Source organism: Neolamprologus multifasciatus, chromosome 5, assembly GCF_963576455.1.
Source record: "Neolamprologus multifasciatus chromosome 5, fNeoMul1.2, whole genome shotgun sequence".
NCBI classification, from domain to species: Eukaryota; Metazoa; Chordata; class Actinopteri; order Cichliformes; family Cichlidae; genus Neolamprologus; species Neolamprologus multifasciatus.
Genome location: NC_140443.1, coordinates 19,905,308 through 19,923,554, shown reverse-complemented (window position 1 = coordinate 19,923,554; position 18,247 = coordinate 19,905,308). Strand labels below are relative to the sequence as shown.

Below are 18,247 nucleotides of genomic sequence, written 5' to 3'. Positions count from 1 at the left end.
CTCAGTCCATTTATGCCTGTGGGCATGATCAAAATGACCTGCTGAAGTTCAAACAGAGCGTGAGAATGGGGAAGAAACAGAGTGTGGCCACCTCTCGCTCTCTTTTCTTCCACAGCGTGTCTTTTGATCTGTCTTACTTAGTTACCTCACCACCAACCGGCCTACAGTTCACACAGGCTGATTAAAACTGGACAATAGAAGATTGGAAAAATGTCTAATGAGTCTAATAAGTTTTGATTTCTGCTGCAACATTCAGACGGTTGGGTCAGAACATAATGAAAGCATAAACGCTGTAATGGTGTAGGGAAAATGTTCTTTGCACATTTTGGATCCCTTTGTGCCAACTGAGCATCGTTTAAACACCACAGCCTGGCTTGGTATTGTTACTGACCATATCCATCCTTCTGTCACCACAGTGTTCCCATCATCCAGTGGCTGCTTCTACCAGGATCATCATGCCGCAAAGCTCAAATCATCTCAAACTGGTTTCTTGAACATGAATATTTCGCTGTTTTCAAAGGGCCACCAGATGCACCCAACAGAGGATGTGATGGAACGGGAGAGTCTCACCACTGATGTGTAGCTGACAAATCTGCAGCAACTCTGCGATGCCGTCATGTCAGTATGGACCAACATCTCAGAGCAATGTTTCCAACACCTTAGTTGTGCAATAATGTTTAAAATAAATTGAATACAATAAATATAAAATAAATAAAAGAATTAAATGATTCTGAACTCTGAATAAAACAAACAAACAGCCAAATCTGACTTCAACATTTGTTATGTCGTTAGTGCAGTGAAGACTGTGAATGAGGATATTCTGCCCCGCAATCACACTCTCAAAAATACAGTTCACTGTTAAAATAGAGCTTTATTAGTTTCATTATAACACAGCCGCAGCACATTTGCAGACAAAGTGAATCATGGAGACGTTCACCACTCGCACGCGCACAAAGGAACGCACATACACCGTAAAGAGACACACACAGTCAACCAGAGAATGAAACACTCACACTAAAAGTCTGATATCACTTCTGGATCATGTCAGGAGAAGCAATGCCAGGGATTAGAAATCAGATAATAACGAACAACATCATCACTACAGTGTTGAGAGGAGGGGAAAAAACAATCAGGGGGAAGGTACGAAAGTATTTAAACCACAATGAGATCAAATAAATGCCCTGCATTACAGTTTTTCTCCTTGACTTTAAGTATGAACATGAGAAACTGGAAATCAACAACACTGATAATGTAATAACACTCCTGCCACAGCTCACAAGCCAGTTGTCAGAATTTTGCTTTACTGCAGCACAGAAGCTGTAAACGGTCGATGAGGCGTGATGCTTGAGGAGCTTCGCTTTTGCAGGTACAGAGCAAAAAGCTGTGAGGAAAGTACCAGAGCCAGAAGAGAGACTCGATAATAAGCAGCGGCAGCTTAATCAGCAAAAAGCTTAGTATCGACAACGTGCGAGTCAGACTGCTTTTCTCGCCAGAGAAGAAAACTTGCTCAAGTTGTTCTACTTGTCTTAAATTAGGATGGAGGATATGAATAAAAGAGGAAGTCAGTTTTAAGAGTGCGGTGATCTGTGGAGAAAATATCGCTGTCAGTAACACACAGTAGTTTGGTCCCACTAAAAGGGAAGCACGTAAAGGTTCAAAGCTTTCTCTCCACGCTGAAGCTGTGGCCTCAAATCATCTACGGTAAGCACTGATTTGCCTTCCTGCTATAAATCTGTAAACTGCAGTCAGTTTGGTTAGAATAGAGTTTACCTGTGGTTATTAGTCAGTTAATTTCAACAATACTTTTAGGTGCATGCAGTTAGTCCACGTAAGCTTCAGAAGGACATTATTGCTAAGGATTCGCTTTGAGAAGAGCTTCAAGGATTGGCCACTTACTAATTCACCAAATATGGCACAAAGCTTTTGTGCATTTGTCAGATTTCTTCCTTCTTAAACACTCACACACTCTCACACACTCATTATTCAAATAACACTCAGCATCCCACGCACGCTGCAGCACTGGAGTAAACACCGGCTTCTCTCAGCACGGGCCGGCGCGGGGTACGAGTCGTCTTCAAACATCCGCTCTTCCTCTTTTAATCTTTACCGTACCTCGCCGCAGTAGCTGGGAGCAGACTACAGTTTGTGATACTGGCACCGGTTAGTCCTGGTTCTCGCAGATCTGCGGGAACTCCTTGTAGATCTGCTGCACGATCAGCTTATCCATCTGTTTCGCTGTAGCGCTCCCTTCATCCTCGCCGGGATCTTCTTCCTCCCTGAGAATCCTCTGCAGTGTCCCCTGCAGATCCGACAGGCGGTGCTGGTGCTCGAGGTAGTCCGTCGAGCGCATTATCGAGTGCATGAGGGAGAGATACTCCATCCGCAGCTTCACAGGGAGGGACAAGGAGAGAAAATAATCATGTGCCTGACAAATATGGTTGCAGTGCATCCATGAAATATGATTTCCCCCTTTTGTTTGACAGTTTGACTTAAAAGTTTTGCCTTTGAATCCCGTAACCCAAACAAGCAAACAACAGAATCACCCCTCTCTCTCTTTCCAGAGCCACAGTGGCCCACTAAAGCCCACTTCCTTATCAGCAACTTAATTACATCAGCAGCTTTCAGTGTCCCACCTTGTCACCAGGTGAAAGGTCAGATATCTGTCGAACGGCGATGTCGATCATCACCATCATGTCGGTGCGGTAGAAGATGTCGGCAGTCTCTCGGCTGGCGAAAACATCCTGCAGGAACTTGAGCACCGAGTGCGGTGCAGGTGGAGTGTGTTTGAACATGCACACGGGGTCGTCTGGGGGCGGGAAAGGACATGAAAAATGTAAAAAAATAAGACGTATGAAGAATATTTATGAAGGATAAACGTGAGGACGCTCCCAAAAATAGTTTCTTTTACCGCCTCTGTTCAGGAGCAGCAGCACTTTCTCTGAGAGGATCTTGACGTTTTTCTGCTTCAGTTCGTTCATGATCACGTTGTTGCTGGGAACTGGTTGACACAAACATGCAGCACAACTATTAAACTCCTTTCTACGTAAATCAATTTCAAGGCAAAAATGATCCAGAGAACACTGAAATTATGGCCTTGCTCCATTTGTTATAATTACAAATAAAACCAACTCCTTCAGGTTCCTGCTATGATTTGTACAAAAACGCTGATAAAAGCGTCTGTGGAGGCTGTTCTCACCAGTGTGGTGCAGGTTGAAGGAAAGCACGAGGTTCAGGAAGATGTCAGGCAGCTGCTCTGTGGGATCAGAGGGATGCCCGTCCTCCACCACACCCAGCAGAAACTGAACAAACTCGGCATTCAAGTGTTCTGCAAGCAGGGAGAGTCCAGTGTTTTTATTACTGCCCACAATAGCCTTTAGGCTGAGCTTTTAAATCACACGTGTCAAACTTGTTGATGTGTTTAGCTTGAATAAGCCTCTCATAATGTGCTGGAAATGATGACAAAAGCACAGCCAGGAAGCTGAACTCAAAGCATTGCTTTGTGTCACACAGCAGATTCATCCAATGATGAGAGAGCGGACATACCGTAGTGATGATATGGAACCTGCTCTCCCATTGAGAATATCATAGTTAGCAGCAAAGCTGTGTAGCACATCTTCTGGTGTTCTGAAGGAAAAACATTAAAAAAAAAAATATGAGTGAATCAGACAAACGTGGCTAACTTTAACTGAGCTATAAAATAAGAGGAACTGCAATGAGTGACATTTTGACCTTGTGTGTCAGTCTGAAGATCTCTTGCCAGCTCCATGGGGAGGATGGAGTTGAGAAGGGCGGAGATGAGAGCAGCATCCAGGCTGCACATCGCCCCAAAAACTTTGAGCAGCAACAGCCGCAAAGACACACGGTGCTCCTGCACGAAGGCGACAACGACACCGGATCATCACACAACACACACAACAACAGTAAAGCTCTGACTGAGGTCAGCCAGGCTGAACAAGGGCGGCTCTGACAGATGCTTCACACAGAGATATCCAACTACACAAACACGAACATCGTGCTGATTTTGGGCTTTTAATGGTTTCTTTGAACTGTTTGTCCAGAGTCAGATGATTGTACAGCACAGACTGGACACTTTTGGAAGCCATCAAAAAGCTTCTGGAACAACTCTGGGCTCTTCTTCTTGGAAGAATTGATAAAGTTAATTTAAACTGGTTGGTTCCTGCCATGGGCTCAACTTTTAGGTGCAGCAAATGATTAATAGGGTTATGGTCAGGCCTCAGGGAAGCTTTTCCACATGACTAATGCTAGCCTGTTTTAGTCAAAACCAGCAATCAGTGTCCTGTCCAAGTTTCAGTCATCTAGCTGTTGATTTGAGGTGAAGTTGAAGAATTTGGAGGTAGTTGTCCTCCTTCGTTATTCCATCCACTTTATGCAATGTACCAATACCACTGGAAACAAAACAGTCCAGAGCGTGATGCTACCACCACCATGTTTGACAGCTGATCATCAAACGTTTCTCTAGAAGGTTTTCCCGTTGTTCCGAGTTAATCCAGCAAATGCTGTCAAACGAATCAATTTTTATGCAGGCAAAGAGAAACTACCAGTCGTATCAGTCATGATACAATCACGTTATTAGGCCTTGGTCTTTTCAAGTTAAAAAGCACTGTAGGACCTTCAGCACTACTTATTAAAAGATTACAGAGGTGTATCTATACTTTTGACCTTCAGAGAAAATACAAAGTAAATCCAAACTTGTTGAACCCAGTTCTTGTTTTTTAAAGCCATTAAAGATGTATGATGTACAATTATTCCATCCTGGTAAAAGGAGAGTTTAAATAAATAACTAAAAGCCCAAAATGATGACATTCAATGTAACTTCTTACCAAAAATATGAAAAATATCAAACACACAATATTTGCCGCAGTTCTTTCTGAGGCATCACGACATTTTACGGCTGATGCTTTATTTTTATTTGAGTCAAACATCAAATCCTTTGTTGTGTTCACATCACATCTCACCATCTGATAATAGGAAACCAGAGACAGCACGTTCTCAAAGTGGTTGGCCTTGCACATCCTCTTACACACTTCTGGATCTGCATCGGTCTGAGGACACAAAGCAAAGGCAGTCACATTACATAACAATGAAACTTCATAATCCCCAAACAATCAGACTCCCACACATCGCAGGAGCGCCATTAACAGCTCATCTGGGCATCCCACTGTGGCTCAGCGGAAACTGCCAACAAAGCTCATTCAGCAGCCTGAAGCGGTTCCAGATTCAGTCTTTAAGTGCGTCGCTGGATTTGGGAGCCGTCTGAGCCGCTCTGATCCTATCAGACGCGTCTGGTATTTACTACACAACATCTGGACGCGTCCTGGGTTCGCATCACAGGCTTATCAGAGGAAATGTTCACATCACAATCATAACAACAGATCAGTCCTGTCTACTAGGTATGTAAAAACACATTGAAGACCTAAATCCACTTCCTTTCAGTTTCCTTGGAAGTTTCCTCTTCTTCTTCTTCTTGCTTGTTACAGCTTTATAAATGAATCCCGTTGGCATATTTAACAGAAACGCCTACCAGTATCTTCAGCAGCTCCTCGAGGTAGCAGGCGATGAGAGCGTGATCTTCATGAAGCGCCCAGCTACGCTGCTGGGAGTCGTCCCGGTGACGGGCGAGGTCACTGAAGATTACCTCCAGCCGCTGTTCATCGTGACACACCTGGCCCTGCGGCAGCGCCGCACTCAGGTCCTACAGGGACGGATAAGAAACATCAGCACACGCCTGCATTTGTTTAACCCGTTACAGCGAACACACAGACTCACACTAAGGGACAGACAAAACAACACTTTTGTTTTCTGTTTAGTGGACGGCTGGAGTTGTATTTCAGGTCACCTGACTTTCGCTCTCATGTTTCTCTGTTCTTGTCTCCATGAAGAGAGAAAAACATTTATTTTCTAATCATTTCACTGCGTTTGAAACCTTCCAAAGAGAAGCCTCCTTCTTCTTTTTGATCAGAGACACACGAGCAAAGAATTTACTGGAACTTTTTGACTAAAAACACCCAAATAAAAAACTATTTCCCACTGCTGCTGTAACATAACGAAAACCATCACTATTACATATCTCCAAACAATTATTAGTTGTGTCATCCTTAAATATAAAAACATTTATCAGAGCAGCTTTAAAGGAGAAGACCAGAGTTTTTTCTTGGTGTTTATGTTAATCATCTTGGATGTGCGCTAACGGAAACACACAGGGCCGAGCTAGAGGTGGCAGAGTTGAAAGATTTTCATTGGAGGTTAAGCGGGATTAGAAACGAGTCCATTGGAGGGACAGCTCAGGTCGAGCGGTTTGGAGACAAAAATAGAGGCAAGGCTGAGATGGATACAAAAGACACTGAAGAAAAGAAGAAGACCTCAGAGAAGATTCATGGATGCAGTGCAGGAGGATGTGCAGAGCAGTGGTGTGCCAGAGGAGGATGATAGGAAGGCGGTGGTGACGGTGGTGGTGACCCATAAAGGAAGAATCCAATGAAGTCAATGAAGATCTTGAATGTGTGCGGGCAGCACAGCTGGGCACATTGACGGTTGTTTTCCAGACCTTATAAAGAGGCTGTCCTCTGCAGTTCATTAAGAAAGCCTTAAAGCCAGCATGAACTGATGAGCCACAAAATTAAACTGGTATATATCTGGATTTTACCAGCACTGACCCCCTTCCCCCCCGTGGTAATGGCACTGGCGTGAGTCCTGGTCCAGGAAGCAGGTTTAGTGAAACTTGTTTTTTTGATACAGCACGAGACTTAACTCTGAGCTAACTCTGAATCTAACCAGCTTTCTGGCAGGTCTGTGTCTGCCCCCTCCCCTCCTTTGCTGAACCTGAAACATCTGTCTGACATTCAGTTTCATTTCCTCACTCACACGGTCCACATCAAAGCTCATATCACAGCTCACAGACGGCATCTTGTTACAATTTATATAAATATTTGAGTCAAGACTTTGCACTGATGCGCTGAGACTCTAAAATGGGAAGAAATGTGGTTTAAAGTGGGGCTTTGAATCCCGGCTGCAGGCGGTCTGAACCTTTGTGGCAGCATTTCATCATAAAACAGATGACAGGCTGGAAGAAAAGATGAGAACAATAAAATAAAACTGTTGAGAACAATAAAAATAATCTAACAATATTTACTTTAAACCCTGAGATCCTTTCCACTACAAATCACCAAAATCAGTCTTCCTGATTTCAAAGGTACATGAGCTGCGTCTCATCTGCCACGTTCTTCATCCCTCTCAGCTGAATAATGATATCTGAGGCTTTAATACTTCTATCATGAACATTTAAGTTGGGCGTTGACACTGAATCATTTCTCTGCTCCTGCTCTTTCTTCATCACGGTCCGCATCGGCACAAATTAACATTTCACTGGATTCTATTGGACGCTCTTCATCTACCTGGTGAATCCTGCATGTGCTTAACTCGGGGTGAACATACTCTGAGTTGACTGATAAGATTTTCTGGAAGTGACCACTCAAGTTTCCCATCTCAGATTTAAATGTTTGATTCAGAGTTTGTTAAACCTGCTTTCTGGAATTCCCAATCAGGATCACAATCAAAGCCATGGAGTAGAACAAACCAGACCCACGAAGGCTCCACCCCCTTGAGCCCAGCTGATCTGCTGCCAAACACCACAGGACAGCACCCTACTCATGTCCTGAGAGTTCGAAGTTGCCATAGCAACACAAGGCAGGCTGTTTAACACTGTGGCTCTAATTTTGTTTTTGTTTGAATTTCTTCTTTCTTTTTCCAGCTCCCTCTTTCTTAGCTCTAAGTTAAGTGTTTTACATATTAAAACAACCTGAAGAGACCGCAGACTATTCGAGCTCTTCGACAGGATGTGTGCACACATGTCAGCGTGTAAACACGGGATGGAGCCACAAGTTGGCATCTACTGGGATTTGGGGTCACATTACCCACTCCACCACAATCTCCACCTGACAGCAGTGGAAACAGAAAAGCGTGACGCTTGTATCTAAAGATGAGTGAGTGATACTGTGTGAACTGCCCTCACTGCTAAATGCAGCGGGAGCTGAAACTCTAAACGACTCCGGCGTTCTGCTCTCAAACTGGCCGGGCGCCAGCGTGCTGGAGCCACGCCATGTGATGAAAACAAATCTGACCTTGCTCTCCACCAACGAGACGAGGACTTGCTCCAAAGCGGGGGAGGCCTGCGGCAAAGTGGTCTGCAGATGGGCGACAACCACGCCAACGGCGACCCGCGACAGCTCGTAGCTCAAGCCCGTGTTCTTTCGCACCAGCTCGATCAGTTCAGCTCCAATGGTCATGGGAACCACCTCAGAGGTCGAGGAGCTGCCAGGAGGGTTTTCAGCGACAGACGGGGGGGCGACGGGCCACTCAGGCTCCCGCTGGTCCTCCTCAGCAGCAGGAGCAGCAGGAGCAGCAGGAGCAGCAGGAGCAGCAGGCTGAGGAGGGGTGCTGCGCTGGGAGGGTGGGGTAGGCTGGGGGGGCTGCGGTGCAGGGTTTTTCTTTGCAGGAGCCGGCTGAGGAGACGAGTCAGAGGGCAGCAGGTCCAAGGGCGGCCCGGGGGGCTTGACACGGGACGGCACAGGAGGAGGAGGGGTGCTGGAAATACTTGGCAGACTGACTTCAGAGGAGATCGGAGAGAGGGAGGAGCCCGTGTCTATGGAGGTGGTGCTGATCGAGAGGGAGGGAGCAGGGGACGAGGGAAGAGAGGACACTCTGGAGGGGACCTCTGGCTCTGCTGAGAGAGAGGAAGAGAGCTCCAGTTACAGAAAGCAGAGCGCAAACAGGAATGACTAAGAATAGAGCTGCAGGAGCGAAAACACTGAGGGCGTAATCTGTTTTTAGGTGACGAGTGCAAGGCTTAAAGTCACCTGGACGCCGGTGGTTCCTCTGCTTTTCAGGGGGAGGCGGAGTGATCGGAGCAGCACGCCGGGCCTGAGGTGGCACCTGATGGAAGGGACGGAGACAACAAACATGTCATCTCGCGGTCCAGGAGGAGCACAGCTGGCTGATGGAGACTTAACTTCCACAGCTCAGCATTAACATTGAACTCAGAGAACTAATCTTTTTAAGATAAAATAATCTCATCAAACACTCAAAAATATCCACAGAAAAAATGTATTCGCGTTCCTATTTTTCTATAAAATTAGATTTAAAAAATGTGTTTTTTGATGTGGTGATATTTTCTTTTGTGCACAGATTATTCTTATTCTCAAATTAACTTCATTTCATCTTTTCTCCACAGAGGAGAAAGATCCAGATTCACGTTGCTGCTCATCTTTGCTGCCACACGCAGACATGCCTCAAAAAAAATGTGTTTACAGCAAAGTCTATCCATAAACAGATGGTGAAGCACTGCGTGAGAAAAGGAGCAGGAATAATAAAAATAAGTAACTAATGCGGTTTATTGGTATTAACGTGTTGTCTATTATTACAAAATAATTATAGGTCACAGTAATTACCAACTAGTAGCAAAAAAAAAAAAGGGCTCACAAACAAAGCTCCCACATTTCAGGTCCCTTGTGAAACCTGAACAGCACATATTAAAGAAGATTAATGGCACAATCACAAAGACGACCAAGTGTATTTACAATTATACTAACAAAAATAATAAAAAAATTGTTGGGTTAAAAAATGTTGTGTATAAAATCAAGACAGACACTGAAAGCAGGTCACGCTGTGGAGGAACCAATGAGCAGATCAACCTGTTGTCTGAGCTTCATGAAAACTCATTTACACTCCAGCTAATATCATCACCTTTCACAAATAGATCAGTACTGGGACACGCATTATAATGTAAAAAGTCTTGAGGAACGCCTCATTTGTTATGTGCTTGAAATGCACTTGAAAGTCAATATTTGGTATCATGGTTCAAATACAGCAAGTTTCTCAAACTGCTTTATACAACATGCCTCACAGACCCATTCACACCCATTCATATAAGCACTTTTTTCTACAATTAAGTGCTTTCTGTCTGACATTCACACACATTCATACTCCCATGAAGGCATTACAGAACAACTCAGGGTCAGTATCTTGCCCAAGGATATCTGGCATGCAGACTGAACCACTGGCCTTCCTATTAGCACAAGACCTGCTCTACGTCCTGAGCCACAGCCGCCTCTTCAGCACAGCCTGAACTCTCTTAGTCAAACTTTCTTCTAGTTTCTTTAAGCAGTCTTCAGGAATAGTTCTCCAGGCTTCTTGAAGGACATTCAGAGCTCTTTTTGGCTGCCTTTTATTTCATTCTGTCAAAGTGATCGCACACAGCTTCAGTAATGTTGAGTCTGAATTTGGATTCATCGCTCCCTCCGCTGTTGCCACTGATTTTTGATAGATCAACTGCAGGGCCAGATGCATTGTTCAGGTACTGTGTCAGGTCTTTGCTGCATTTCTGTTGGCCATGACTTTCAGATACTGTTCATCAGCTTTTTTTAATACCTGACACGTCCTCTTTTATTCTTCACCTGTCCAGTTTCCTCATATTTATTAAGTACACACTAACTGGTTCTTTCCTGTGTTGTCTATTATATGTAGACACAACGGTGGTTCATCCTTTGAGTTAGGTGCCTTTTGTATGGTTGAATGATTCACAGTCAGTTTACAGGTAAAAGGATTGAACTGAAAATAAGTTAAAAAAAAAACAGCAAATGTTCAAAGAGAAACTCTAAAAGACCTTCAGAAAGCCTGGAGAACTATTGCTTAAGACCACTTAAAAAACTTTGTCTGACATCTTGAAAGGAAAATATAAAGAAATGAGGAGTGGCTCAAGACTTTTGCACAGTGCTGTATGATATACAAACACCAGTATAAAACTTTTCTTCATTTTTTTTCAGAACATTGTTTAGAAATGCGACCCAACAGGTACAGAGTGGCTCTGACTCCACTCTTTAAACTCCTTTTTCGCAGCACATGGACCAGAGCAGCATCACAGCTGAGTAGACAATAATAAAAAATAATATTTATATGTACATATCAGATTGATTGCCATGCCCTGCACCTCTTGCGTGCACCGAGGCTTTTTCATGTTAATAATTCACATTTATATTAACAGATTAATTGGAGCATGAGGTAAGAAAAACTGCACCTGCTTGTTACCTGATAAAAACCCTGTTGTCCTTGCATACTGTCCATGCTTCCTGATAACGGCACGCTTCCCTGTCGTTGATAGTCTCTGCTAAGGCCATTGGGTGGAGGAGGGGTTTGACTGAGTGATATCTCACTGCTTGAAGATGGCAGGCCCTGTTTGTGACTGGCGGAGGAGGAACTTCGCCGAGCGAGGGTCTCCTTTCTGTGATGGATGAGCTTTCTGCGACAGAGGAGGGCAGCGATTCAAACATAGCGCACAGAGAAACACTGAGCTGTACCATCTCCATAAAGAGCTTCACTCACTGCAGAACATCCCGCTGCTCCAGATTGTATTTGCCTCCATTCTTTAAGGCCACATTGTGGATTCCTTCGATCGCTCTGTCGATGGACTGCAGTACCTCATCCTGCTCCGGAGCCTGAGAGAGAGATGCGGGGGATAAACTCAATGAAATATTAAGTGGCATACAAAATGATCAAAACCGGGCAAGCCATATGGCTCTGAGGCTGAGACAAACTGGGACAGTTATCTAACATGAACAGCCTTTTAACCAGAGTCACACATGCTCACTGAGGCTGCACATTCAGGCCAATGTCATTAATTACAGGAGTCAGCGCTCCTCTCCTGTGAGACACTTTTTTTTTCTTTTAAATAACATGCTCTGACTAGTTCACTATGAGTCTGGAGACTGTTGAGCTCATCTGGGTGTGACTGAGAGGGAACCAAAGTTATGTGGAAGGAACAGCTACTTTTGAAAACAATGAGAGAGCAGAAAATCCTCAGAATGAAAATGATACACAGTCACAGGAGGAGATTAGTTAATCTGAGCAGAAACAATGGCTCTGTGTGGTGGTGGTGGCCTTGAATCTGCTCTATCTCTCATCCTTACTCAGTATTTCCCCTTGTCATCCTCTTATATTGCATCCTTTCCTGACTCTTTTCCTGTCCCATCCTCCTGCAAGCTCCTCTCTGTCGCAGTCTGCAACTGCAGTGCAGGGAGAAAAAAAGCCATCCCATGTCCCTACATACTGCAACCTTTGCAATAATTTATGGCTTATTATTTCGCAAGCATGCATTCCCCCACCCTGACACCCTCAACATGGCTTGCACTGCAGCACATATAGCGGTAGTCTGAATCCGTCTGATCGCATCAATTCAGCCGCTTTACTACGCATTCCCTGGATTTCACGTCACCCCAGGGTGCAGCTCGGTCACTGATGCCATTCACTGAAACCAAAGAGGGAAAGTGAGCATTGCAAACATTGTTTTTACCTGGATTTTTTCGATATACGAGGCGGGGATGTAGCCGGTTTCCCCCGAGCTGCAGCGGGACCCCAGCCACCAGTGTTTGTTGCTTCTCTCCAGGATTAGGAAGCTTTCTCCGGCCGCGAAGTGCAGCGAGTTGGGCTCCGAGGATCGGAAGGCGTACAAAGACCGGTACATACTTTAATGATACTTTAAGACAGCGAAACGACCCGATAACGACAGAGAAGGGTTATCTGGAGATAAGCAGTGCCCGAGTGCCGAAATCTGCTCTGCTGGGGTGATTTAAAGCGGCTACGAAGGCATGTCTATTTACAATGCAGCTCGGATCATCTGACCCGACTGTTACCGTAAGCACCATAGGAGGGCGCTGTCACATCCCACCGAACACGCCCCCCAGACATTTTAATCAAAGACAGAGCTGACTTGGTATTTTATTTTATGTCAACTTTATTGAAATTTCAGCTAAATACGGATAACACCCGACATATAGGCGACAAAAACGGAAATAAAAATGACATTAATATTTTAATATCTATACTTTTACGTAAGAGTTACCTCCATGCGTATGTAACCAACTGTTAGCCGTTATTCCGTTAATTTCACCCCCCTTTTTGTCCTTCAGTACGTATTATTATTATTATTATTGTGCATCTGATTAACTTAAATGCGTGATGTAAACAAGATAACGCGATGTTTTTTAAAGAATACACAAAAAAGGAATAAATGAAAGATGTTCGACTTTGCATTACACAACACCGGAAACGAGTGCCTGGTGTTACACTGTGCTATGCCCCCCAGCCTGCCACCGGTTGGGTCATTTCTCTGTTAACATGGCCACTGCTGCGGTTTTTGCCAGATTTCTCCTTCAGAAATCAACCCAGGGCTTTCTGTTCTCCTCCAGAGCGGTGCCCGCTTTCTCGAGGTAGGGCGGTGTTTCGTTTTAAGGCTCACGTTTCAATTAAGTTCCTATATTTTAACGTTCCTTCTCCCTTGATGAAATACCTGCATTTGTTACAGAAGTCTCCATAAAAATAAGTTATTGTCAGTATGCAGTATCAGTCTTGTCATTTTGCAAATCGCTGTTCCATGAAAAAGCGTAATTTAAGCACAATGACCTCATTATCTTACAGTGTCAAAGTATTTATGAGCATACAACCTGCTATTGTTTTGACTATTATTAGTTGTTCAACACCAAGTAGTCACCAAGTTTCTTTAAGAAGTTTTTTTTTTTTTATCCCGCAAACCATCTAAATCTAATTTGACTGTGATATATTAGGTAATAGATCATTTCCTCATATTAAAGAAGCTTAGCGGCTTAATGTTTGTCATGCCTAAAATGATTTTAAAAAGGTAATAGAAATTATGCAAGCTTGTGTCATGAATGAACTGACTGCTTTATAGGACCCTTTGATTTGGTATCACAGGGCAGCATATTTTATAGTTACACAGCATGAAGCCTGAACCTGAGCACTATTATGGCGAGGAAATGTGACTTGGTGTCAGATTGTCAGGCTAGTCTGAATATTTCAGAAACTGCTGGTCTACTGGGATTTTTCCACACAGCCGTTTCTAAGGTTTGCAAAGAACGGTCCAGAAAAAAAATCCTCTTACTAGCAGTTCTCTGGATGAAAATCCCTTCTTTTTGTCAGAGGTTGCAGGAGAATTGTAGGAGAATGGCCAACTTTGTGGTTGACAGAAAGGCAGCAGTAAATCAAATAACCACTCACTGCAGCCGAGGCATGCAGAAAGGCATCTGTAAGTACACAGCATGTCGAACCTGGCATACTTTTGGCCACCTAGTACCAGCTGAGCATCATTTAAACATCACAGTTACCAGATCTCAGTCCATTAGAGCACTTTTGGGATGTGATGGTGGTGGTGTTGCACTGTCTTTGTTTTGTTTTTTTGCAATTTTTGCACACTTGCACTTTATGTAATCATGTATTGATTGTCTGTTATATGTACCACCATGGTCTTGGAGGAACGTTGTCTCGCTTCACTGTGTACTGTACCACTACACATGATTGAAATGACAATAAAGCCACTTGACTTGAGTGTAACTATGCAGCTGATGGGGAAATTTAGATCAACCTAAACTGCAGTTCATCCAGGTTTAAATTTGAGATTATTCTTATTTATTTATTGCATTTGTTCATCATATGGAGGGCCAACACTGATGTTTTGTGCAAGAAGGGTACGATCAATTTGTGCAACAGTATGCTGGAGCTCTTCTCTTAGCCTGTTGTCTGCTGGGAGCATTAGTGCCAGATATGCCAGCAGGACCAACAAACAAATTCACAAGGCTGGAACCATCATTGGTCAGAATCTGGAGCTGTCTGAGTCAGTGAGCGACAGGAGGTCACTGAAGAAACTGCACGTGGACAACCCATCACACCCGCTACACTCCACACAACAGAGGCAGCAGACCTCTCATCTACTACTATCTCATACCTACCTGTCATACATGCTGTTTCCCGGGCTTATATTGCCAGTTGCACTGCTAAAAGCCGCTGGTGAGACTCCTTCTGACCAGAGAAGCTCAAAATCAAAGAAGTGCTGATCTAGCTCAGTTTTCTGGAATAGCCTGGAAAGAAAGTGTGACAGCAGGCTAACATTTGCCGCAGCTCCTTAGACGAGCAGATATTTTGGCTCCTGGCTTGCAGAACGAGGCCTAAAGCTTTTGGCTCACATCCTTATCAGTGGGTTGGCGTGTAAAGTGGGCCGTTGGGCAGCAGCTCCGTGGTGCAGCCTGTTTTTTGAAATTCAAAGTGGTGGCGAATGTGCAGAGATTTATATCTGTTTCACACCCACAGTTTTTCAGTACTATAGAAAACAATTGCTACTGTTTATGGTTCTGGTTCTAACTTACTGTGGGGGTTTTGTTGTCTTTCTTTAGCCCATTTTTGTCCCGAGCTCATAGACTGGAACCCTCCGATGATGAGTTGTACCAGCGCACCACAGTCTCTGTCATGCAGAAGGATGTAGACAATGGGGTCCTCATCCACAGCTACAGTTCTGCAGGATTCAATATAGATGGAAACAGGGTGTATGGGCCTTGTGCCGTGCTGCCTCCTGCTATCCTGCAGTGGAAGGTGAAAGTGCTTTCCAGTCTGTCCTTGCAGTTTGTGAAAGTTTATGAAATTCTTTTTTTTTTGTAGTTTATTTTAACAACTATATATGTGTGTTTTTTTTTCTCTCTCTCTGCAGATTGGAAGTTCAAAAGATATCACAGAAGAAAGTGTTTCACTCTTCCACATGCTTGAACCAAAAATAGGTACCAATATATGCACTAAAGCAGACCTATATACAGATGACTGATGATTTTGTCAATTCTGCAAATTGAGCATTACAATAATCTAACTTGCTTGATATGAAAGTAAAGTACGATTTCACAGAGTCAGTTAAAGATGAGAATTTTTTAAGTGGTAGAAAGCAGTTCTGGTAACCTTGACATGATTATCAAAGCTGAGTTCACTGCAAAATTATGCCGTGGTTTCTGACTTGTTCGAGGTCTTTCAGAGACAGAGTTGATTCATGTGAACAAATCTTCTATCTCTGACTTTCTGAACCAACAACAAATATCTCTGTCTGGTCTGTTTAGTTCTAAAATTTTCTCAACGTCCAGTAATTTTTCAGAGTAAAATTATCATCAACGTGAAATGATAGGTAGAACCATGTATCATCTGCATAAGAATATATATTCTGTCTTTTTTAAAGATGGAACCATACAGGAACATTTAAAGGTTAGAGAGGTAAAGAACCAAGGGCAGACCCCTGAGGAACCCCTGATTAAATTTTTACTTTTGGAGTTTTTTTGGAGGTATGATTCAGTACAATTCAATTTTATTTATACAGTCAACAACGACAACACTTGACTCAGGTCACTTTGTATTGTAAGATTCATTATTGTGATGAAAACCAATCGAGGACCGGACCTGTTAAACCATCTGCATCATGAAGGCTTTAAATTAAAATGTCATGACCAACAGTGTCGAAGCAGAACTAGCAGATATTTTGTTTGTTTGATTTTTTTTTTTCCAAGCTAGTTTTTAACCAAGACTAAATACTGAGAAAAGTGAGTTGGTCCACAGTTATTTAAAAAACCAAAGCATTTGCTGGGTTATCTGTCATGGTTCCCGTCTTGAAAGTCTGCTCCGGCTCATTAGTCAGCACCACCAACACTCTGTATGTGGACTTGTGAAAGTGTGAGAAAGTGAGCAGTGGCAGTGAGAAAGTGCAGCTCCGTTTGTATAGGGGCTCCACCACAAAGTTGGCACAGTCGCTTCTCTTTTGGCAAACGTCTGTTCATTTGTCTGCCTGTTTTAACAGTCGGGCAGCGAGCGCGCTCAGTCTGTTTCAGCTCAGTCTGTTTCAGCTCAGTCTGTTTCAGCTCAGTCTTTGTACATGAGAATCATTTGTGTTCCAGTGAGTGAGGTACATTAATGTCCTTGCCAGAGTGTCCACTCTCTTCTATGTGTCCACTGAAATGTTATTTGTCATTTTGTCATCAACACTAAACAAAATTATGTCCCCATTAAATTTTGGTGTAATTTCTTTACCTTATTTTATTGGTTTTATTGGCCCTCATTGAATGGAAATATATCTGCCTCATTGTCTGTTCTTCCTGGTTTGTGAAGAGATTCTCGTGCTGGGCACAGGCACACGACTTGAACGAATCAACCCCTCGGTGCTCACACTTCTGAAGAGTAAAGGCATCTCTGTGGAGGTGCAGGACACGGTAAAATACAAGTGATCCTGTTCTCTTTCTGACAGCATAGCATGAGCTAACAGACACTGAAATACTTCTTATTGTCTCTTTTTATGTCTTTTTTCATTCATTTGTTCTGATTTGCAGCCAAACGCGTGTGCAACCTTCAACTTCCTAATGAGTGAGCGAAGAATTGTAGCTGCAGGCCTGATCCCTCCGTCACCCAGCACAGCACTTGAAGTCCTTGGGAACAACAACAACATGTAGAAGGTGATCACTGCAGGTGGTCAGCAGTTCACTGATGATCTGCCTGTGCACAAAACTCCAGTAGTAACAAGCTCCAACACTTTATTACAACACTTATTTCCTTATAGACAAAGTTAAGTGACTCTTTTACGCCTTTCCTGACATTTATAGTGTCGTACCAGAGGATGTTCATTTAAAACTTCTTTTTAAACTTTGTCTCTGGATGATGTCAGTGGGAGCTGTTACCTTTAATGTGGTCATCTAAGGCGCACACCTCTGGCTGTTCAAACCTGTTTGGAAAGATCAGCCAGTCAGGAGAAGCTAGCTCAAGGGTCAGGAGTTAAAATGCTAAAAGCTTAATTCATACAGTTGAGGGCTGCACAAAGGCCCAGTGTAACAAACTATCTGACAGTCTATAAATACAGAGCTGTAAACGAGCACAGTAGCAGCCACCTTCACCCAGTGGTCTCTGTGAGGTTTGTGTACCAGTGAATGCTGATCTTGGGTTACCTGTCACACATTTCAGTCAGCATGTGGTTGCACATAAAAGTGTCTCACATCACTGTTGTAATTCTGCTTATAGCTGCTTATAGCTCTGTGTGCATGAGTTTAAAAGAAGACTCAACTCAAGGAAACCAGAATTAGACTGTAATAAAGTGTAAGCATGTTCTTATATATAAACACAGGTTTTGCTTGTATAAAAATATAAATGCTTTACATACTGCAGCATAAGTGTAATGTATTTTTATGTTTTACAATAAATCAGTAGTAAGATCACCTCAGTAGGCAGTGTTTTCATTTTGAATGTGATCTGGGCAGCAGTTAAAGGGGATTGTTTGTTAAAGAAATAGTTTTAATGTGGCTACCAGAGGTGCTGGTGGCCGGTGTCCTTCATTTGGATAAGCCTCTTTACTCCGTGCGTCTGTCCGTCCTCTGCA

At 43.4% G+C, this 18,247-nt stretch overlaps 2 protein-coding genes across 3 annotated transcripts; one reads left to right on the top strand and one right to left on the bottom strand.

The window, feature by feature from the left end:
* Positions 1-851: 851 nt before the first annotated feature.
* nckipsd (NCK interacting protein with SH3 domain) lies at positions 852-12,929 on the bottom strand. 2 transcript variants are annotated; one of them, XM_085160481.1, is made up of 13 exons: positions 12,362-12,929; positions 11,395-11,507; positions 11,101-11,311; positions 8,874-8,949; positions 8,139-8,740; positions 5,543-5,713; positions 4,977-5,063; positions 3,730-3,868; positions 3,544-3,624; positions 3,197-3,325; positions 2,909-2,998; positions 2,634-2,806; positions 852-2,386 (listed from the first exon to the last, which is right to left on the bottom strand). In XM_085160481.1, exons 1-13 carry the CDS (start codon positions 12,530-12,532, stop codon positions 2,162-2,164), a joined length of 2,268 nt encoding a protein of 755 aa, XP_085016607.1. In that variant the 5' UTR covers positions 12,533-12,929; the 3' UTR covers positions 852-2,161. The 2 variants fall into 2 exon arrangements, with proteins under 2 accessions (XP_085016607.1, XP_085016608.1); XM_085160482.1 differs by having other exon boundaries at positions 8,139-8,737.
* A 220-nt stretch (positions 12,930-13,149) lies between these two features.
* Positions 13,150-18,091, top strand: ndufaf3 (NADH:ubiquinone oxidoreductase complex assembly factor). Its single transcript, XM_085160521.1, has 5 exons — positions 13,150-13,277; positions 15,252-15,447; positions 15,563-15,629; positions 16,993-17,093; positions 17,211-18,091. The coding sequence occupies exons 1-5, from the start codon at positions 13,186-13,188 to the stop codon at positions 17,328-17,330; spliced, it is 576 nt and encodes a 191-aa protein (XP_085016647.1). The 5' UTR covers positions 13,150-13,185; the 3' UTR covers positions 17,331-18,091.
* Positions 18,092-18,247: the final 156 nt, after the last annotated feature.